Source organism: Cervus canadensis, chromosome 20 (genome assembly GCF_019320065.1).
Source record: "Cervus canadensis isolate Bull #8, Minnesota chromosome 20, ASM1932006v1, whole genome shotgun sequence".
NCBI lineage: Eukaryota > Metazoa > Chordata > Mammalia > Artiodactyla > Cervidae > Cervus > Cervus canadensis.
This window is the reverse complement of record NC_057405.1, coordinates 56,928,676-56,952,665: the sequence shown is the minus strand read 5'-3', so window position 1 is coordinate 56,952,665 and position 23,990 is coordinate 56,928,676. Positions and strand designations below refer to the sequence as shown.

General features: G+C 37.3%; 1 protein-coding gene across 6 annotated transcripts in view; it reads right to left on the bottom strand.

Moving 5' to 3' along the window:
- The window catches only part of AFG1L (AFG1 like ATPase), a 189,356-nt gene that overhangs the window by 55,860 nt on the left and 109,506 nt on the right, over positions 1–23,990 (bottom strand). For all 6 annotated transcript variants that reach the window (XR_006263997.1, XM_043439635.1, XM_043439637.1 and 3 more), the window contains exon 8: positions 9,578–9,660. Coding sequence is in view for 5 of the 6 variants with exons in the window: in XM_043439635.1 (XP_043295570.1) it covers positions 9,578–9,660 (83 nt within the window). In the remaining variant the exon portion in view is untranslated. The remainder of the gene's footprint in view (positions 1–9,577; positions 9,661–23,990) is intronic.

Below are 23,990 nucleotides of genomic sequence, written 5' to 3'. Positions count from 1 at the left end.
TAATCAAAGGACAGAGATTGGTGGGACTGGATAAAAAAGTGAGTTCCAGCTATATGCTATCTATAGAAGATATGCTTTACATTCAAAGATACAAATAGGTTGAAAACAGAAGGATGAAAAAAGCCATATCATGAAAAAAGCAACCACTATAAATATCAGACAAAACAGACTTTAAAACAACAAAAATGTGATTAGAAACTAAAAGGAACATTTTATAATGATAAAACTATCACTCCATCAGGATGATATAGCAATTATAAATATATATGTGCCTAGAAACAAATCCCTCAAAATTCATGAAGCAAAAACTGACGTAACTGCAGGGAGAAATAGACAATGCAACAGTGATAGTTCGGAGACTTCCACGTCCAGCTTTCAATGGTGGAGAGAACAGCTAAGGGGAAGATCAACAAGAAATGATAAGACTTGAATACCCTATACACAAATTAGACTAATACATAAACACTCCACTCGATAACCAAGAAATATACATTTTTCTCAAATGCACATGAAACATTCTCAAAGAAAGATCATATCCTATGCCATAAAACAATTTTTCAATTAACAGGAATTGAAATTATGCAGGGTATTCTCTAGTCACAGTAGAGTGAAATTAGAAATTGGTAACGGAGACGTATTTGGAAAATTCAAATATGTGGAAATAAAACAGCACACTCCTAAGTAACCAATGGGTCAAAAAAAGAAAAAGAAAATTAGAAAATACTTTGAAACAAAGAAAATGAAGACATAATATACCAAATTATGAGATGCAGCAGAAGTAGTGCTTATGGGTAAATTTATAGCTATAAATGCCTACATTAAAAAAGAAGAAAAATCTCAAACTAATAGTCTAACTTTCTACCATAAGACTCTTAGAAAATTAATCTAAAACAAGTAGAAATAATAAAGATTAGAGTGGAAATTAATGAAGTAAAGATTACAAAAATAATAGAGCAAATAATAAAACCAAAAGTTAATTCTTTGAAAAGGTAAATAAAATGGACAACCTTTTAGCTAAAGAAAAGAGCAAAAACTAAAATTACTAAAATCAGGGATGAAAGAGAGGACATTACTACCAACCTTATAGAAATAAAAAAGAATTATAAGGGAATAATATTAACAACTGTACCAACAAAATAGGTAACTTCAATAAATGGGAAAATTCCTAGAAAGACACATATCACTGAAGCTGACTCAAGAAAAAAGATAAAATCTAAATAGAACAGGAGGGAATTCTTCAAAACTCATTCTATGAGGCCAGAATTACCCTGACAGCAAAATCAGACAAAGACATCACCAAAACAGAAAATTAATGACCAATATATCTCATGAATATAAACACAAAAATTCTCAACAAAATACAAGCAAACTAAATCCAGCAATGTATATAAAGGATTATACACCATGACTGAGGCTTCACTGGTGGCTCAGATGGTAAATAATCCACCTACAGTGTGGGAGACCTGGGTTCGATCCCTGGGTTGAGAAGATCTCCTGGAGAAGGGCATGGCAACCCACTCTAGTATTCCTGCCTGGAGAATCCCCACGGACAGAGGAGCCTGGTGGGCTACAGTCCATGGGGTTGCAAAGAGTCAGACATTACTAAGCACAGAACATACACCATGACCAAGTGAGATTTATCCAAGAAATGCAAGGTTGATTTAAAATCCAAAAATCAATTAATAAAATATACCACACCAACGGGATAATGGACAAAATCCACACGATCTTATCAATACAAACAGAAAATGTATTTGACAAAATCCAATACCCCTTAATGACAAAGCATTCAAAAACTAGGAACAGAAGGGAATGTCCTTAATCTAATAAAGGACATCTGTGAAAAACGCAGAGCTAACAGCATAATTAATGGTGAAATACTGAAGTCTTTCCCTCAAGCTCAGGAATAAGACAAGGGTGTCCATTCTTTACGATAGAATATACCACTTCTATTCAACATTTCACTGAAGGTTCTAGACAGGAAATTTAGGCAAGAAAAATAAAAAGGCATTCAGATTGGAAAGGGAAAAGTAAACTGTCTCTATTTCCAGGTGGCATAATCTTGTATTTAGAAAATTCTAAGGAATCTACTGGAAAATATTAGAACAAATAAATGAGTTTAGCAAGGCTTCAGGCTTCAACAGCAATATGCAAAAATCAATTACATTCCTAAATCGTAGCAATGAAGAAACCAAAAATGAAATTAGGAAAACAATTTCATTTATGCCAGTTTCAAAAAGAATAAAATGTTTTTTAATAAATTTAAAAAAGTATTTGCAAATTTTATTCACTGAAAACTTAAAATATTGAAAGGAATTAAAGAAGACCAAAGGGCTTCCCTGGTAGCTCAGAGGTAAAGAATATGCCTGTAATGCAGGAGACCTGGATTCAGTCCCTAGGTCGGGAAGATCCTCTGGAGAAGGGAATGGCTATCCACTCCAATACTCTTTCAGTAGTGGAAAATTCCATGGACAAGAGGAGCCTGGTGGGCCCCAGTCCATGGGATCACAAAGAGTTAGACACAACTGAGCAACTAACACTTCCACTTCCAAAGAAGACCAAAATTAATGGAATGACAGCTGTTATGAGTTGAACTGTGTCCTTCAAAAAGATGTTAAAGCACTAGCCCCCAATATCTGTGAATGTGACCTTATTTAGGCTCTTTGCAAATGTAATTAAGTTTAGATGCAATCATACTGGATTAGGGTGGTCCCTAATGTGGTAACTGGTGTCCTTACATGAAGAAGAAATTTGGAAACACACACACATAGGGAAAATATCATATGAAGCTAGAGGCAGAGACTAGAGCAATGCACTGACAAATCAAGAACTTTACCGGAGGCATGGAACAGATTCTCCTTCATACTGCCCGGAAAGAACCAAACTGCCAACACTTTGATTTCAGACTTCTAATCTCCAGAACGAGAGGATAAATTTCTACTTTCTAAGATATTCAGTTAGGAGTACTTCATATGGCAGCCCTAGGAAACGAATAAAACATTACATGTTCATGGATCAGAAGACTTAATGTTATATCCCCAATGTGATTTACAAATTCGACGCAATTCCTATCAAAGTCACAGATGGTTTCTCTGCAGAATTTGACAAGCTGATCCTAAAATTCATATGGAAATTCAAAGGCCTCAGAATAGCCAAAACAACCTCGAAAACACAACAAAACAAAGTTGGAGGACTCACATTTCCTAATTTCAAAACTTAGAATAAAGTTATGGCAATCAAGACAGTGTGGTATCGACATAAAGTTAGACAAATAGATCAATGGAATATAAATGAGGGACCAGAAATAACCCTTTATGTTTACAGTCAGTCAGTTTTCAAAAAGGAGGTCAATACAATTCACTAGGGCAAGAATACTCTTTTCAACAAACAGTACTAGGGTAACTGAGTATCTCCATGCAACAGAAAGAAGACAGACCACTACTTCGCACCACATGTAAAAATAACTTGAAATTAACCAAACACACAAATATAAGAGCTGAAACTGTAAAACTCTTAGAAGAACATATAGGTAAAAATTATTGTGACCCTGAATTAGACAACAGTTTCTCAAATGTGACACATCAAAAGCATAAGCAACAAAAGAAAAAATACATTGATCTTAATTAAAGTTTTAAATTAAAATTTTAAAATTTAAGGGGAGGGGAGGGAGGTGGGAAGGGGGTTCAGGATGGGGAACACATGTAAATCCATGGCTGATTCATGTCAATGTATGGCAAAAACCACTACAATATTGTAAAGTAATTAGCCTCCAACTAATAAAAATAAATGAAAAAAAATTTTGTGCTTCAAAGACATCATCAAGAAAATTTTTAAAAAACAGAATGTGAGAATATTTGCAAATCATATATCTGACAAGGGACTTGTATCTAGAATACATAAAGAACATTCAAAATTCAATAATAAAAAGACAAATGATCCAATTTAAAAATAGGCAAAGTATGTAGAAGAATGAAATTAGAGCAGTTTCTCACATCATATATAAAAATAAACTCAATATGAATTAAAGATCTAAATGTAAGACCAGAAACTATAAAGCTCCTATAAGAAAACATAAGCCAAACACACTGACATAAATCATGGCAATATTTTTTTGGATCTATCTCCTAGAGCAAAGGAAATAGAAGTAAAAACAAACAAATGGGGCCTAATTAGACTTAAAAACTTTTGCACAGCAAAGGAAATTATTGACAAATTGAAAAGAAATCAATAAAACATAAAGCAATAGAGACAATAAAACAAAAGCTATTTCTCTGAGAAGATGAATGGATTAATAAAACTCTCACTAGCATAATCAGAAAAAATAGAGAAAATTTGAACCTTTTTCCAAAAAAAACTTTTTATTGTGGAAAATTTCACACATATATACACATAAAGACAACAATAGTATAATAAACCTGATGTAACAATCATGATGTAACACTCAATACATGGCCACTCTTGTTTCATCTATACCTCCTCTCAATTCTTCCACCCTGGATTATTTTAAAGCATATCCCATACCCTGTATTATTTTATCTGTTAATACTTTAGTTTATTGGAGAAGGAAATGGCAACCTGCTTCAGTATCCTTACCCGGAAAATCCCATAGACAGAAGAGCCTGGCGGGCTGTACAGTCCATGGGGTCACAAAGAGTTGGACACAATTGAGTGACTGACACATAGTTTATGACTATGTTGATAACTTCAGTAGATAAACCTATATGTTCTGTGTCATAAGTCTAAGAATAAAATTTAATCTGTAAACATAAAAAATGTCCCCAACAGTCTTTATCCCTTCCCCAGGATTAAGAAATGACCAGATCAACAGCCTAAACCTCATTAAACTAGACAGTTTCTCTAACTGCCAGAGGCAGAAATTCTGTCCTCTGCCCCAGGAAGGCCTAGTCTAGTCTTAACGAAGGACGAGAAATTGAACTTTGATTCACGTTGATTGACAGTGAACACTCAGGCATGTCCTAGGATTTATGTCTGGTACCTGGTGAACGGCTTCCCTGGTGGCTCAGATGGTAAAGAATCCACCTGCAATGCAGAAGACCTGAGTTCAATCCCTGGGTTGGGAAGATCCCCTGGAGGAGGGCATGGCAACCCACTCTAGTATTCTTACCTGGAGAATCCATGGATAGAGGAGCCTGGCAGGCTACAGTTTACGGTGTCACAAAGAGTCGGACATGACTGATCGACTAAAAACACAACACCACCTGGTGAACAGGCAGGCACATAGCCAGAGTCTCTCTAAACCACTCAACCAAGAATGATAAATATAACCTGCTGGGATCCTCATCCTGATTAGGGGCTATGTTATCAGCTTCATGGACGGGAAAAACAAACTTTCAATGAGAATACGCTTTGTTGTCTTCTGTTTTGCCTAACTGTCTCCATATGGATATGTTTCTATACCTTTGGTGCTAAACAAATTTCATATTCTTTAAATATGTGGCATCTTCTCTTCAAGACCAACACAGCTCCACTGTGACACCATGCACTAGCATCAGAAGTAAGACTAACTTGAATGTTACAGATGCTAAAAGATACATGAGAGAACTCAGAGAAAGTACAGCAGGCCCGTGGTTTAGCATCAGTCTATAAAAACTTTGTTGTAGGTGACCAGAGATCAAGTGTCTCAGTCAAGTTACGCACAGAGCCTACTGCAGGGACCTTGGAAGTCTAGTTCATGGAAATGAAACAAATCACAGTCTAAACAGGAGGCGGCTAACTTAGCAATTTTCAAGTTGCTACTGTTGGCAGATATTTCAGAGGTTCTTCAGTGGGAAGTGAAATAGGAAATGACTGGGTTGATATCTGGTAAGAAAAACTAAGACTGAAACTGCAGATTTCAATGTCTGTGACAGAAACATCTATAATGGTAATGACGGGGGATAGGGAGAAGCCCCCAAGATGCCCTAGAGATTCTGCTGAACCAGAAGGTGGCAACCTTTCAGGCAGAGGACAGATCTCCGTTGAAGTTTTAGGGATGAGAAGATGTGACAATCGAGCTAAGAAAATGCTTTTTTTCATCAATGGTTGTCCCGGTTGGGGGGCAGGGGAACATGTGTAGGGAATATCAGAGGCAAACACAAGAAGTTTTTAATTGCAAGGGAGTAAGTTTCAACATGGATGAGTTCCAGTCTTTTTTTTCACAGACCTTTCTTCTAAAACAGAGCTCTAACCTTGAAGCTGTGTGTTTTTAGCAGCAAACATTTTTTTAAATGATGCTCAAAGATATATTCTTAGAAGTAATTTCCTATTTGGAATAGATGTTTCCTAAGTGGAAAATTAAGAGCACTTGGGACATGAAGTTTCCATTGGTAAAAGTATTTAAGAACAAACTCCTTAAAACTGTTCAAAAGATGGATGAATACATGCATTGTATTAGTCAGGTAAAAATATGTGAATATTTGGCCTGTGCCTGAAAAGCTGTAACACATGTGCTGTGCTGTGCTGTGCTAAGTCACTTCAGTCATTTCTGACTCTTTGTGGCCCTGTGGACCATGGTCCACCAGGCTCCTCTGTCCATGGAATTCTCCAGGCAAGAATACTGGAGTGGGTTACCATGCCCTCCTCCAGGGGATCTTCTCAACCCAGGGATCGAACTCACGCCTCTTACGTCTTCTGCATTGGTAGGTGAGTTGTAACATAAAATTTTCATCATTTCAGTATGATCACAGTTTCCAAATACATGGAGCTGAAATGGTCTTGAAATAATTCAGGGATTAAATAACTGAATAGTAGTCAGAAGCAATTTTGTTGAAGTGGTAGATGACTTTGGCAGATAGGAATCAAGGGAAATAAAGGGAAAATTTATTTATTTAATAAATAAAGGTTAAAAGTCTGGTAAACATCCCCTGTGAGGGCAGACAGTGCTCTCTGAGTCTCCCACTCACCTACACAGCTTGCTGAGTATGTCAAGAATGCAAGGCCTTTATCTCTTAAGGCGTGTTTGTAGCAAGAAGCCTTGAGGGATGAGGCAATATTTCCCTTGAGACAAAAAGTAGTCTTGCTTACTTTTGGCTATAAAGTGGTTCATTCCCTATACTCAGAGTCCCTCTCCTATAACACAACTCACTACATGTGCAGGCATCCATCTGGGCCCTCAGCAAAACTCCTCTTCCCCTCCCGAATGGGACTAGGAAGCGAGAAGGGAACTGACTCAACATGCTATCTGTGCCTAGAGTGATAAAATCCTTTGTCTCTGACACAGGTTTCTTGTGTCTTCTGCCAGCATCCGTGAAACAACACAGGCAAAGCTATTGCTTCGTAAGTAGGGCAAAATCAAATCCAAAATCAAATCCCAACACCTGCCTCTACCCTTTTTGGTTCAGTTTAAAATATTCCATTGAGGCCATGGCTTCCATGCTGGGGGCACAGTGTTTGCATGTGAGCATGGTGGAGATAACAGTGTTTGAACAGGACCTTTCTTCAACAGATTTAGTCAGAAAAAAAGAACCTGTACTACTTAGATCCTGAATGAAAAAGGAAAAGAGACAGAGAGTGAGGGTGAGTCTAAGGTGATCTGATCCCCTCTCTTCAGCAAAACATAACCTTCACAGAACTCACAGCAAAATGGTCAGGGGCAGCATCCTATGGACCCCTCAGCAGTGGTGTTTCCTGTCGTAAAAGGGCAATAAATAACATGGCATATTAAAATCTGTCATAGAGGGGAAATTAATAAATTTTTCTGCAGGAACAAGATAAAATGAAACCTAATTAAATCAGAAATGTTAACACAACCCCAGGAACTTTTCTTTTACTCTCTCATGAAAGAAGTTCTACCCAAAGGCTCCTGTGCAACAATATAAATGAAAACCCTAGCATCCCATCTGGGTATCTTTATTCTCCCACTTCTGAGATGACTTTAACTCCTAATTCTTCTCTGGTGCACATATCTGCCTTCCCTCTGAGGTATGCCCCCAGGCTCTCTATTCTTGATTATCAGACTGTGGTAAAGCTCTTTTGATGTTAAATTCATAAATAAATCTTTCTTTGAGGATTATAGAGTTTATATATTTTTAAGAAAGCTATTCCAGAGTTTCATGGTAGCCTTTGTACATTCTCGTTTTCTGGACTCTGGGATGTTGTTAAATTCTGACTTCTTCCAGTACATGTTTAAAGTACAAACCTGAATTTCGATGTGTTAGAATTATATTACTCTCATCAGGAAGAGGAAGAGGCAACACAGGGTAGCTCAGAGAAAAAGGCTCTGCTGAAGCAAAAGCAGACTTTTGACCTCCTGTAAATTCCACAGAGACCTCTCAAGGACCAAGAAACAAATTTCATGACTTAGACAACCATCTTTAGTGAAGGGATTTCCTTTTAGGAAAATGTTTTAATTCTTTGACATAAGGATATATTTTGTGGGAAAACAGGGAACAAGGATTTGTTGAAAAAATAAAAGGAATAGTAATAAATTAATTTCTACATACCATACATCTGGCATATCAAGAAATAGGTAGCAAAGCTTCAGGGAAATCTTGTGAATATCAGAAAAATAAAAGACAGGAAAGCCCAAAGATAAAAGAAATGGAGAGGAAAAAGTCCTAGTTAAAGCAGAAAAAAAGTGCTCTAAGAATTTTTCAAAATTATAAAGTACTTTAAAGACAAAGTACTTAAGGGCAGATGAAGAACCTCCTGTAATAATCATCAGAATCTGAATAATAAACTGAAATAGTCCCCTTGGTACATTGTAAAGTATGCAATTTTAATTATGTGATTTTTCTAGCTAATTTCTGCTTCAAAAACAGTAAAGTACTTCTGCTTACAAGGTGGCAGAGACAAGAACTTTTCTGAACCTCTCATACGCACGTTGTCATCAAAATTTAAATTAGCAGAAACATGCCTTTGAGTTAAATCACAATTAGCCCTTAGACAGATCTATTTACTGAGAACCCACTATGTGTCCAACATTAGCAGCATATGCTAAACACACTTTGCATTGCTAAAGCAACTTTTTCCTTTTCAGGTTCTCCCAAGTGACATTTTAAAACAAACTATATTTGTTTTCAGCATTAACTATACGAGCTGACTACATCTATTATTATAAATTGCTCCTACTTGGGAGAATGAGCGTCTAGAAGACAAAATACATCCAGTTGTACTTGTGTATATATATTTTACATAGTTATGTATGGAAGTCAATCAACAGTGATAAATACAAACAGATTGTCTGACAAAATAAAACACAATTTTCAGGGAATAGAAGTGACACATTTGTCAGAAGATGCCCACAAATAATTAATTACTTTAGCACAATAAAGATATTCTCTTAATACTAGAGTTTCTTACAAGAGGATACTCATTACTTTCTAACCATCTGTCATCACTCCTCCCTAAAAAACTAATTAGGGTTTCCTCCAATCACACATTATAAATCATGCAAATGTGGATGGCAAAAAACACAGTTTAAAGAAGCTAACATTACAACATTTTGTATTTGAAAAATCACGGGCTTCAGAATTAGCCTTTCACGTTCTAATAATTACCCTGCTTATTTTCCTCATCTTTTCCTGATAAATTATTAGATATTAAACTTAAGAACATTAAAATTTAAAAAAAAACTTACAGGTAGTAGAGTTTTCCTGCAGCAGGAAGCTCCCTTTTCCGATAATCTATCCCAGAATCTAGTTGGACCGTATTACAGTATTCCTACAATCCAAACACATAAAATATCTTTTTAAACAAATGCTTGCTTAGAATTATAATCTTTCTGCTATCCCATTTTTTTAATTTTTGAAACTTTCCTCAATAAAATAATGTTTCGGACAAAACAATAGAACTCATGTAAGAATCGTAAACGTTGCAATATAAAACACACATCAAACCAAAAAATATGAGTTTAATAAAATTCAGATTTGTAGCATGCTTTACTGAAACTTCACTAAAACTGCACTGTCAGCAAATTCCCCAAATAATTGCATTAGATTTTTTAAAATTCCAATTTCCATTACTCTGAAGTGAGAAGCTGGAGGCTATCAGAAAAAATGACTCACAGATCTTAAGCATCACAATGGGAGTCAGACAGTCTAAGAAAACTGCATCACAACATTAGTATCCACATTTCAAACTGAATGATGGTACCAAAGGCATGCTACACGTATACCTGCCCTTCACTTCTAAATGATAGCCACTGCCTTTGCTCCTTAGCTCCCTCTCCAGCCACCCATGTCTTCGGAGTTCTAGCCTGCTGTGGACCCCTTCTTCAACCTGAAGTGATCCTAAGCTTCTTTAGGATGTCGTTGTCTCCTCATAATTACTCTTTCCTTTCTAGCCTCTGGGGTGCGAGTGTGTATGGACACTGCCGTACATCACACACACACCCTAAAATTCTTACTATGGAAGCAAATGAACTTTTGCTACACCTATGCAGGTCAGTTGACTTTTCTGGAATATATATATATAAAGAGTGAGAGATTCACACACATCCATACATGTAACACACACACACACACACACACACACACATATATATTTACTCATTCTAGTAGGACATGGTAAAGGGTTTTCAGAATAATTCAAGAAACATTTACAGTCTGATCTTTTTGTTTTCATTCAAAATAAAAATTGCATTACAAAAATTGAGGAGGAAAAATAATATTTTGACAACTTCGCTACTTTTACCAATGAAAAACTGCATTTAGAAGCTAAGGTAACTGTGACAGATTATATTTTCTAAAGATAGGTGCAATAATGTCTCCATCCCAACAGATCTTCTAACCACTAAGGTAATTTTGGCAGATTATATTTTCCAAAGATGGTTGTAGTAAGGTCTCCATCCCAACAGACCTTCTAATCAAGAAGTCTATGCACCTCACCTGAATCCTGTGGCTATAGTGAAAATGATACTGTGCAGTAATACCTGATGTGACATGTGAGGCAGCTTCCTACTTGTTGGCCGGAACACTTGCTCTGGCACCCTAAACTGTCAGGTAAAGCGCCACCTGCCTGGAGGCAACTAGGAGAGCTTGAAATTTAGCCTGTACAGAGAGGCCTTAAGACGACATGAAGACAAGAGGTGTCTGACCAGCACCCAGCAGTTCCAGTTGTAGCTGCTAATGCAGTGAGGGAGCCAGAATTGTCAGCTGAGCTTTTCTCAAATCCCAGAAACATGGATAATAAAATATTATTTTAAGCCTCTAAATTTTGCAGTCATTTGTTATGCAACAATAGCTAAGTAAGAAGAGCACCATCTGGGCACACGTGGAAGGTAGCAACATTCCTCCTCCCTGAAATTACATCCTGGAATGGACTGCTCTGCAAGCACTGCCCATCATCTGCACCACAGGGGTGGACTGTACACGGTGGCAGTGGGAATGCATTTCCCCTCCTCCCATGGGACAGCAAGCTAAAGGGCTCAGGGAAGTAAGTGAGGCTGATCAAGCATCCATCTGAGACTGAGAAGTTTCCCCAAGATTGAGGGTTTTTTTTCTTGAAGCAACATTTTCAGTGCTAACACCACAAAAGTCATGGGCACACTGGGATAGCTGGTCACCCTCGGAGAGAAGGCCCTGAAACCTGGCCTGGATGGGTCGAAAAGCTATGCCATTTTGATTTTTATACATAGTAATTGTGAATCAAGTTTACCTTGATTCAAGGTAAATTGAATCAAGGTTAACTGGAAATGGTCAAACAGGAGATGGCAAGAGTGAACATCAACATTTCAGGAATCAGTGAACTAAAATGGACTGGAATGGGCAGATTTAATTCAGATGACCATTATACCTACTTCTGTGGGCAGGAATCCCTTAGAAGAAATGGAGTAGCCCTCATAATCAACGAAAAAGTCCGAAATGCAGTACTTGGGTGCAATCTCAAAATTGATAGAATGATCTGATCTCTGTTCATTTCCAAGGCAACCCATTCAATATCACAGTAATCCAAGTGCCCCAACTACTAATGCTGAAGAAGCTGAAGTTGAATGGTTCTATGCAAGACCTGCTACAACTAACACCAAAAAAAGATGTCCTTTTCATCGTAGCGGACTGGAAGGCAAAAGTACAGAGTCAAGGAGTAACAGGCAAGTTTGGCCTTGGAGTACAAAATGAAGCAGGGCCGAGGCTAACAGAGTTTTGCCAAGAGAACACATTGGTCATAAACACTCTCTTCCAACAACACAAGAGACGACTCTACACATGGACATCACCAGATAGTCAATACTGAAATCAGATTGATGATATTCTTTGAAGCGGAAGATGGAGAAGCTCTATACAGTCAGTAAAAACAAGACCTAGAACTGACCGTGGCTCAAATCATGAACTCCTTATTGCAAAATTCAGACTTCAAATGAAGAGAGTAGGGAAAACCAGACCATTCAGTATGACCTAAATCAAATCCCTAATGATTATACAGTGGAAGTGACAAACAGATTCAAGGGATTAGATCTGATAGACAGAGTGCCTGAAGGACTATGGTTAGAGGTTCGTGACATTGTACAGGAGGCAGTGATTAAGACCATCCCCAACAAAAAGAAATGCAAAAAGGCAAAATGGTTGTCTGAGGAGGCCTTACAAATAGCTGAGAAAAGAAGAGAAGCGAAACGGAAAGGAGAAAAAGAAAGATACACCCATCTGAATGTAGAGTTCCAACGAAAAGCAAGGAGAGAAAAGAAAGCCTTCCTCAGTGATCAATGCAAAGAAACAGAGGAAAACAATAGAATGGGGAAGACTAGAGATTGCTTCAAGAAAATTAGAGATGCCACGGGAACATTTCATGCAAAGAGGGGCACAATAAAGGACAGAAACGGTATGGACCTAACAGAAGCAGAAGATATTAAGAAGAGGGAGCAAGAATACACAGAAGAACTATACAAAAAAGAACTTAATGACCCAGATAACCATGATGGTGTGATCACTCACCTAGAGGCAGACATCCTGGAATGCGAAGTCAAGTGGGCATTAGCAAGCAGCACTACGAACAAAGCTAGTGGAGGTGATGGAATTCCACTTGAGCTATTTCAAATCCTAAAAGAGGATGCTGTGAAAGTGCTGCACCCAACATGCCAGCAAATTTGGAAAACTCAGCAGTGGCCACTGGACTGTAAAAGGTCAGTTTTCATTCCAATCCCAAAGAAAGGCAATGCCAAAGAATGCTCAAACTACCACACAACTGCACTCATCTCACACACTAGCAAAGTAATGCTTAAAATTCTCCAAGCCAGGCTGCAATAGTATGTGAACCAAGAACTTCCAGGTGTTCAAGCTGGATTTAGAAAAGGCAGAGGAACCAGAGAGCAAACTGTCAACATCTGTTGAATCACAGAAAAAGCTAGAGAGTTCCAGAAAAGCATCTACTTCTGCTTTATTCACTACGCCAATGTCTTTGACTGTATGGATCACAAAAAACTGTTTAAAATTCTTCAAGAGATGGGAATACCAGACCACCTGACCTGCCTCCTGAGAAATCTGTATGCAGGACAAGAAGCAACAGTTAGAACCAGACATGTAACAACTGACTGGTTCCAAATAGGGAAAGGAGTACGTCAAGGCTGTATACTGTCATCCTGCTTATTTAACTTATATGCAGAGTACATCACGTGAAATGCCAGGCTAGATGAAGCACAAGCTATAATCAAGGTTGCCAGGAGAAATATCAATAACCTGAGATATGCAGATGACACCACCCTTATGGCAGAAAGCGAAGAATAACTAAAGAGCCTCTTGATGGAAGTGAAAGAGGAGAGTGAAAAAGTTGGCTTAAAACTCAACATTCAAAAAACTAAAATCATGGCATCCTGTCCTATCAGTTCATGGCAAATAGATGAGGAAACAATGGAAACAGTGACAGACTTTATTCTTGGGGGGCTCCAAAATCACTGTGGATGGTGACTGCAGCCATGAAATTAAAAGATGCTTGCTCCTTGGAAGAAAAGGTATGACCAACCTAGACAGCATATTAAAAAGCAAAGATATTACTTTGCTAACAAAGGTCCGTCTAGTCAAAGCTATGGTTTTTCCAAAAGTCATGTATGGATGTGAGAGTTGGACCATAGAGAAAGTTGAGTGCTGAAGAATTGATGTTTTTGAACTGTGGTGTTGGAGAAGACTCTTGAGAGTCCCTTGGACTGCAAGATCAAACCAGTCAATCCTAAAGGAAATCAACCCTGAATATTCATTGGAAGGACAGATGCTGAAGCTAAAGCTCTAATACTCTGGCCACCTGATTTGAAAAAATGACTAACTGGAAAAGACCCTGATGCTGGGAAAGATTGAAGGCAGAAGGAGCAGGGGATGACAGAGGATGAGATGGTTGGATGGCATCACCGACTCAATGGACATGAGTTTGAGCAAGCTCCAGGAGTTGGTGATGGACAGGGAAGCCTGGCGTGCTGCAGTCCATGGGGTGACAAAGAGTCAGACACAACTGAGCGACTGAACTGAACTGAACTGAATCAGGTTAGAATAATCCCCAATAAGAAGCCAGGCCTTTAGACAGCCTACAAAGCTAAGCTTTTGAACTACACGTTTGAAGAATCACCTCTGAACCTAACAGTCAGAGCACCGTGCAATGCTTGGCCTAAGCAGCCACCCACACATCCCTAGCTCATCATTCCAAGTGGTTCTAAACCACCCTCAGGACTCATGCCCTTAACCCATCTCACCAGAAAGAGATACAGCATTGCCCACATACATGCATTTCACTCTCCCCTTGCCTCAGATGGCCTGTAAAAAAAAAAACAAAAAAAAACAAAGGTACAGCCATACATTTCTCTTCTTCTCAATCTGAGTAATGCAGTAAACCTGCTATAATTTAGGGTTTCAACCATCCAGTACAAAGAAAGAAGGAGATGCACTTGTTCAGGTACACTTCTTTCTCTCTGTCTCTATGAGGGAAATCTGTCCTGGTTTGATAAGGGTCAACTATTCATAATCTACCTGTACTACAGACAATACACTATACAGTGGTCCAGTATCTTCATATAAGTGTATCCCCCAGGTTCTCTATTTCTTTTAAACAACAATTTATCTTATATTACTCAATATTCCTAATTTAGTCAAATATTGTTCTTTTTTTTTTTTTTTGCTATTGAAAAAATAAGGCTAATGAAAGTTATACAAGTTTCAATTTTTCCTTCTGGGTAACTAACTTCTCTCTCATATGAGTGATTAAGCCCTACCAAATGATTGCATTTGTACATTCACTAATCACCACCAAGGAATACCTAATCAGCAGCATAAGAACTATAACCAAAGCCGTTAGATGTTAGCTCTTAATTGTCTGAAAAATACTAACACTCAGTTTATATTTTTAAAGAAAAATAAACCTCTAAATTTCTGATTTCATTCACTTAAGTTAGAGTCTTCAGACCACTTTGCAGGAGAGTGGAAAGGGGTAAAAACTAAGCTATTTCCAAGTTGAGGATGAATCTAGTCAAAAGGGCATGATCTCTAAGCAATCTCCTAATTTCCAAGGATATTTACAAGACCTGTGACCTCTTATCACTAACCAATTCAAATGCATAAAACTAATCAGCCATCAAACTGAATTTATTTTAAGATGGTTTATATATTTATGTATACAGAGGACAAATACAATTATACAAGCTAAAAATGCAATTAGGAAATTCAAGGAGGAAAAGGAGGGAGGTTAACACTCATGGGAGCATACTCATGAGTCAAAGGCCTTGACTCTGGAAAGAAAAATATACAACTAAAAGGATCGTATTCCAGAGTTTACATTTTCTTCAACATCTATTGTGTGTATTTTTAGCAATTCTGGATAACACCATTAGAAAAATAGCATCTCACAAAAATAACTTCTTAGAGCTTCCAGTCTGGCTTTTCCCTTCCCAGCTGGAACAAAAGAACAATAAATACTATGGAGAAAAATCCTTTAAAGCTACAATATATTAACCTTGTAAGCAAAAACTGAAATAATAAAGATTTCTGTTTGTTAAATACTCTTTTGTTATAAAAGTACTATTGCTTACTCTAGAAAATTTGGAAAATAGAAGTAAAAAACCAACCACATAAATCAAAGTTTTGTGCTTATCTAAATGATTACATTAATTGGGAATTTAAAGATGAAAATTATTGGCATTTTTCTTGATAGTATTCAACTGATAAGTTTTATACAGTTTTAAAAAGAAAGCATAAAAGGGAAAAAGGTTGAGAGTTTTTCTAGTTCTACAATATAAAATATTGTAATAACTAAGATCTTTTTGCTTAATTCTTAAAAAGTTTGCACTCTTCAAACCAAAAAGTGACCCATGCTTATTGCAAAAACTTCAAATATCAAATGTATAAAAATAGAAAGTTTATCACCTTCTCAGAAAAAAGTATGTGTATAGCTTATATCCTTCAAGTTTTTCCTTTACACATAGAGATGATGATAGACAGAAAGAGAAATTGGGATCATATTATACACAATTCTAAGCTTAATCCTTTTTGATACCTTTAAAGTTCTATGAGAGAAATAACTATTATATTTAAATACTGAAAAGCTATACTGCATACCGTACTATTCTATTTACTAAAAATACAATTCCATAAATAAATGACAAGTAAGAGTAAAAAAGTACACTGAACCAAAAGGGTGGGAGACTGGGTGGGGATGTCTTTTCAAATTTTACTTATGTTTTTAGGCAGCTATACATCTAAATATATATACTGAAGCAGCTATACATTCTAAGATAGCTGCTTCAATCTCATTTAAAATACTTATGTGCTACCATTTCAGAGCTTAAGCAATGATATATAAAAATTCAATACACAAACTTCATACACTTTTAAGCCTTTTGTAATTTAAGCATAACAAATATATAAAAATCTAAAAATAAGCATCCAGCTCAATCAAGAATCAGAACATTACTAGCACTTCTGAGGCCCCCCTAAGTACTCTTTTTCACCCTTCCAAACAACCAGTATCCTGATTCTAGCATCACAGAATTTTGCCTGTTTCTGGAGCTTTATATAAAAGTGAAATTATACAGTATTCAATATGCATTCTTTTGTGACTGGGCTATTTTATGGTTTACAAGATTTATTCATCCATATGTTTTGTGTAGTTGTAGTTTGTTGATTTTTCTATCATACCCACAATGTGAATATGCCTCGATTTATTGATTCATTCTACTGTTGATGGACATTTGGGCTGTTTCTAGTTACTAGCTCTTTCAAATAATGCAGCCACAAACATTCCGGCTCATCATTTTTAGTACATATGCATACATGCTCTTGCTGGATATATACTACCCAAAGAGTTAACTACTTGATCATGAGTTCAGTTCAGTTCAGTCACTCAGTTGTGTCTGACTCTGTCACCCCATAGACTGCAGCATGCCAGGCCTCTCTGTCCATCACCAACTCCCAGAGCTTACTCAAACTCACGTCCATCAAGTTGGTAATGCCATCCAACTATCTTATCCTCTGTCGTCCCCTTCTCCTCCTGCCCTCAATCTTTCCCAGCATCAGGGTCTTTTCCAATGAGTCAGTTCTTCACATCAGGTGTCCGAAGTATTAGACCTTCAGTTTCAACATCAGTCCTTCCAATGAATACTCAGGACTGATTTCCTTTAGGATGGACTGGTTGGATCTCCTTGCAATCTCAGGGACTCTCAAGAGTCTTCTCCAACACCACAGCTCAAATGCATCAATTCTTTGGCGCTCAGTTTTCTTTACAGTGCAACTCTCACATCCATACACGACTACCAGAAAAACCATAGCTTTGACTAGATGGACCTTAGTTGGCAAAGTAACATCTCTGATTTTCAATATGCTGTCTAGGTTGGTCATAGGTTTTCTTCCAAGGAGCAAGTGTCTTTTAATTTCACAGTTGCAGTCATCATCTGCAGTGATTTTAGAGCCCAAAAAATAAAGTCTCTCAGTGTTCCACTGTTTCCCCATCTATTTGCCATGAAGGGATGGGACCGGATGCCATGTTCTTTGTTTTCTGAATGTTGAGCTTTAAGCCAACTTTTTCACTCTCCTCTTTCACTTCCATCAAGAGGGTCTGTAGTTATTCTTCGCTTTCTGCCATAAGGGTGGTGTCATCTGCATATCTCAGGTTATTGATATTTCTCCCAGCAATCTTGATTCCAGTTTGTGCTTCATTCAGCCCGGCATTTCACATGATATATTCTGCACATAAGTTAAATAAGCAGAGTGACAATATACAGCCTTGACATACTCCTTTCCCGACTTGGAACCAGTCCATTGTTCGATCTCCAGTTCTAACTGTTGCTTCTTGACCTGCATACAGATTTCTCAGGAGGCAGGTCAGGTGGTCTGGTATTCCCATCTCTTGAAGAATTTTCCAGTTTTTTGTGATCCACACAGTCAAAGGCTTTGGCGTAGTTGATAAAGCAGATGTTTTTCTGGAACTCTCTTGCCTTTTTGATGATCCAACAGATGTTGGCAATTTGATCTCTGGTTCCTCTGCCTTTTCTAAATCCAGCTTGAACATCTGGAAGTTCACGGTTCATGTACTGTTGCAGCCTGGCCTGGAGAATTTTGAGCATTACTTTGCTAGCGTTGTGAGATGACTTCAATTGTGTGGTAGTTTGAACATTCTTTGGCATTGCCTTTCTTTGGGATTGGAATGAAAACAGACCTTTTCCAGTCCAGTGGCCACTGCTGAGTTTTCCAAATTTGCTGGCATGTTGGGTGCAGCACTTTCACAGCATCCTCTTTTAGGATTTGAAATAGCTCAAGTGGAATTCTATCACCTCCACTAGCTTTGTTCGTAGTGCTGCTTGCTAATGCCCACTTGACTTCGCATTCCAGGATGTCTGCCTCTAGGTGAGTGATTACACCATTGTGGTTATCTGGGTCATGAAGATCTTTTTTGTATAGCTGTTCTGTGTATTCTTGCTCCCTCTTCTTAATATCTTCTGCTTCTGTTAGGTCCATACCATTTCTGTCCTTTATTGTGCCCCTCTTTGCATGAAATGTTCCCGTGGCATCTCTAATTTTCTTGAAGAGATCTCTAGTCTTTCCCATTCTATTGTTTGGGTAAGAGTATACTCAGATTTAGTGGATACTGCCAGTTTTCTAAGTTGATTGTGCAACTTACACTCCCAACAGTAGTGTATGGGCATTTATAATTATGTATTTACTACTGGTATAAAGAAATACAATCAGTTTTTGAATAGTGTCCTTAGATTCAGCAGTTTTAGAAACTCACTTATTGAAGTAATTTTTTATGTATGATTTAGGATTATACTATAGATGGTCCATATATTTCATAAATATGCTGCATTGGTTTACTTACAAAAATGTACACCTACCTATAGTTTAACAAGTCCCCTGCAAATTCAATATTTATTTTTAATCAACTTAACAATTATCATTGAATACTAAATGCTGGGCATATCCTTGGTTACTGGGAATACAACAATGAATAAGATATAGCTTTAGCTCTGACAGTCTGGTAGAATTCAGATATTTTCCTCAAGTTATCATATCCTTCTCCTTCCAATTACAGACATAATTTTTCAGAGTTAGTCTTCCACCAATTGCTTAGCTCTGTAATTTGAGCCTGTCACTTAATCTCTCTGGATGTCAGCTTTCTCCTCCATAAAATAAGGAATTGAATCATGATCCCTTTAAACTACAATTCTTAATGTTATTGCTAAAGTTCCCTCAGTTCACAGCTAAGAGCTTCTCTGGGCCTTTTGAGTTCTGGAGTAGACCCCAGCCCCAGAGCCTACCTCAAGTCACCTCAGCTCCTTTGCTCTTGATCATTTCATGCTACAAAGTAAATAAAAACTTCTCTCTCCACTGCCCCACCCCTCCTACCCTGGCTATCCCAGTTTCTCTGACACTTAAAACATCCACACCCTGAAGAGAAGGGAACCCTCCTGCTCTGTTGGTGGGAATATAAGCTGGTACAGCCACTATGAAGAACAGTACAGAGGTTCCTTAAAAAAAATTTAAAAGTAGAGCTATGACCCTGCAGTCCTACTCCTGGGCATACATCTGGAGAAAAACATGATCTGAAAGGTTATGTGCACCCCAATGCTCATTGCAGCACTGTTTACAATAACCAACATGGAAGCAACCTAAACACCCATTGACAGAAGAAAGGATATAGAAGATGTGATACATATACTGGGGCTTCCCTGACAGATGGCTCAGTGGGTAAAGAATCTACCTGCAATGTAGGAGACACAGGTATACATATGATGCAATGTTACTCAACCATTAAAAAGAATCAAATAATGCTATTTGCAGTAACATGGATGGACCCAGAGATTGTCATACTGAGTGAAGGAAGTCAGAAAGAGAAAGACCAATATCATATGATGTTACTTATATACAGAATATTAAAAAATGAACAAATGAATTTATATACAAAACAGAAAGAGACTCAAGGACTTAGAAAATAAACTTACGCTGCCAGGGGGAAGGGATAGCTATGGAATTTGGGATGGACATGTACACAATGCTATATTTAAAATTGATAACCAACAAGGACCTACTGTATGGTACATGGAACTCTGCTCAACGTCACATGGCAGCCTGAATAGAAGGGGAGTTTGGGAGAGAATGGATACAGTATATGTAAGGCTGAGTCCCTTTGCCGTTCACCTGAAACCATCACAACACTGTTAATCAGCTATGCCCCAATGTAAAATAAGAAGTTAAAAAAAAAAAAAACCACCCACACCCTATCACTTCAGCAGGTAAGATCCGTATCTCTTCTTTTTATCTAGCAATTTCAAAATTTCTTTCCCCTGTCAAAAAGCAGGAAAGGAAGACACTTAACACCTGCAAAGTACCTATTACATGACTCAGTTGTGCCAGGAAACTGACTTGAATTTATCTCATTATAATCCTTACAATAATCATACATAGAACAAGATAATCATTATTATATGCCCATTTTATAGTTAAGGAAATTTATGAGGGATGTTATTTTTTCTTAAATCACTGTCATGGGTTAAATTGTGTCCCCGCAAATTCATATGTTAAAGTCCTAATCTTAAATCCTCAGAATGTGACTGTGTAAGAGATTGAGAGTCTTTGAAAGGTGATTGCATTAAAGTGAAGTGTTTGTTGTGACAAGTGGGGAAAAAAGTGAAGTGTTTATGGTGGGTCCCAATTCAGTATGACTGGTGTCCTTATAAGAGGAAATTAGGACACAGACATGTGTATGCACAGAAGAAGGACCATGTGAAGACAGAGAAATAAGACAGCCATCTTCAAGTTAAGGAGAGAAACCGCAGAGAAAATCATCCCTGTCAATACTGTGATCTTGGACTTCTAGCCTCCAGAACTGTGAGAAAATACATTTCTGTGGTTTGAGCCACCCAGGCTATGGTATTTTGTTAATCAATACAATCACTAATATTCCTATTCCATTAATAAGTACACAGGAAAGCATTTTTAAGAGTAAAAAAGGAAAAGAATAATTATGAAATTAAAAAAAAACAGGGCTGAAATGAAAAAGCACACCTGAATACACCTGCTTCTAAGCTGAACTACAAATCTTACCTTTTCTGCAGCTACAGCTGGAAGGGAAAACAGTTTTCCTTAGAATTTAAAGAGGTCCAGAGAGGCCACAGAGTTTGCAAATACCTGAGCCATGATTTGCCCAGGTTATTCTTGCCCCCAAATCCACGGTCTACCCACCATATCAGGTCTTCCCACCACGTCACACTGCTTTATTAAGCAGTAGCCACAGGTTCAGTTTTCTTTCACTTTATACAATTTACAGGATTAATTTTTGTTCCCCAACTCCTCCATCCCTGTCCCCTGTAATTACCTCTGCCCAGTATAAATTTCCTAATTGCTCTTCTGGAGGTCCACACTGTATGATTCTATTATGATTTCCTCTAAGTATTTAGTCCAAAACTGTGTGAGACATATGTACCCTCTACTAAATTCTATACCGTAATGGGTTGTAATACAGTAAATTTCCATTATATAGGACATCGTCTATGTTTAAAGTGTCTGGCCAACTCATAGTCCACAATTTTTACGACCTCTACTTGATCATCTACACCAATGTTGTCTGTCCTAGAAGGTAAACTCCAAGAGAGTAGGGACTGTCTGCTTAACTTGCTGCATGACTCACAGGCCCTACAAAGTAGGACTGGAGTCCAGTGTTGATGATGACCTCCTCTCTGTCATGGGAAGAAAAAGGAAAGTACAAACTAACCTTTGATGATGATTCTCTTCTACAAACTACACATGAAGATTCTGTTCATATTTTTTAAATATCTCAATAAAACTGCCATAAACTCAGTAAAAGAATTTAAGATGTAAATAAGTGGGCCTGTATCATCAACATTATCAAAGAGCAAAGTGTCAGGATCCATTCTAAGTTCTTTGTGTTTAATTATCAATAATATTCTTATTAGTGCCTACCACTCTAAAAAGTAGTCATTTTTCTTCTTCTTCTCATTTTATAGAGGAATAAAGAAATAAAGCACAGAGAAGTTATGAAACTTGCCCATTGTCAAAGAGCATAAAAGTGGCAGGATTCAACCCAAGCATGTCAGTTGCACTGTTCATATTCTTAAATACTTTGCCATATTGACACCTTAGGGTATGTTCAAGCAATCAGGGCTCTTGCTCGGATATACAAAGCAACTGAATATTCACGTAGGCTTACTGGGAAGTTGCAGTTCTCTGTCAGCCTGCTGGGGAAAAGTCCTACTTTTGTTGTTCATATGCTAACCGAGTAAGGCCTCTAGTCTGGATGGTTATCTGGAGAAGCAGCTATGTTACAATGAACAGATCTGCTTATCTACATACAACCTAACTTCATACAAAAATGACACAGGGCAGATTTTTAGAGATTCTGTTCAGCTATATTATATTGTACATGAGAACTTGGAATTTTCCCTACAATGACTGAGATAATAGAAACAGATTAGTTTCAAGCCTATAAGTCAGCAACTCCGCATGATTTCTTGTTATTTATTTATAACCTACTGTGTTGCACAAGGGTTAATGTGGCTTCTTAAAAATATGGCATGTTACCACTTGTAAATTCAATTTCACCATCTAATTTTCAGGGTTAGCTAATACACAAGTAAAGAGTAATTTGACAAAATCTAACAAAGCTTTAATTGCATAGAACCTTTGATCCAGAAGTTCCATTTATAGGAGTCTAACCTACAGAAACACTGACTCATGTGATTAAACATTTGTAAACAGGTTTTTTAAGCATTATCTGAAACGCAAATAACTAGAATAAACCTAAGTATACAAAAATAGCAGATTAGTTACAAAAATGACAGTGCAGCCATAATGTGAATTACAACGCAGCCATTTAAAAGAATAAGATAGAGTCATATTTGGGACCAAAAGATCTCCAGAATATTTATAACGGATAAAAGCACAAATCAGATTAAGATGTAACTATTGTAACCCCACTGATTTACAACAAAACAAAATTGTATATTTAGGTAACATATAGAGAGATATATATGCATAAATGCTTGAAAAGATACACTAAATTTTTTTCAGCTCAAAGTGATATAATTGACATATAACCTTGTGTAAGTTTAAGCTGTATAAATGATATACTTGGTATATTGCAAAAATTACCATAGTAGCATTGGTTAACACCTCCATCACACTACATAATTATCGTTTCTTTTTGTGGTAAGAATATACTTACTCTCTTAGCAACTTTCCAGTATAGAATACAATATCCTTAACCATAATCACTATACTGTACATTAATCATCTCATAACTGAAAAGTTTGTACATTTTAACCAACATTTCCTCCATCTTCAAGCCCCTGGAAAACACCATCTATTCTGTTTCCATCAGTTCAGATTTTTTAGATTCCACACATAAATGATATCATCTAGTATCTGTCTTTCTCTTCTCTGATTTATTTCACTTAGCATAATGTCCTCAAGGTTCGTCTATTTTGTCACAAATGGCAGGATCTCCTTCTTCCTCATGGCTGAAAAATATTCCTCTGTGTGTGTGTGTGTGTGTGTATGTGTGTGTGTGTGAGAGAGACAGAGAGACAGCATCTTTATCCATTCACCCACTGATTGAAACTTAGGTTTTGGCTA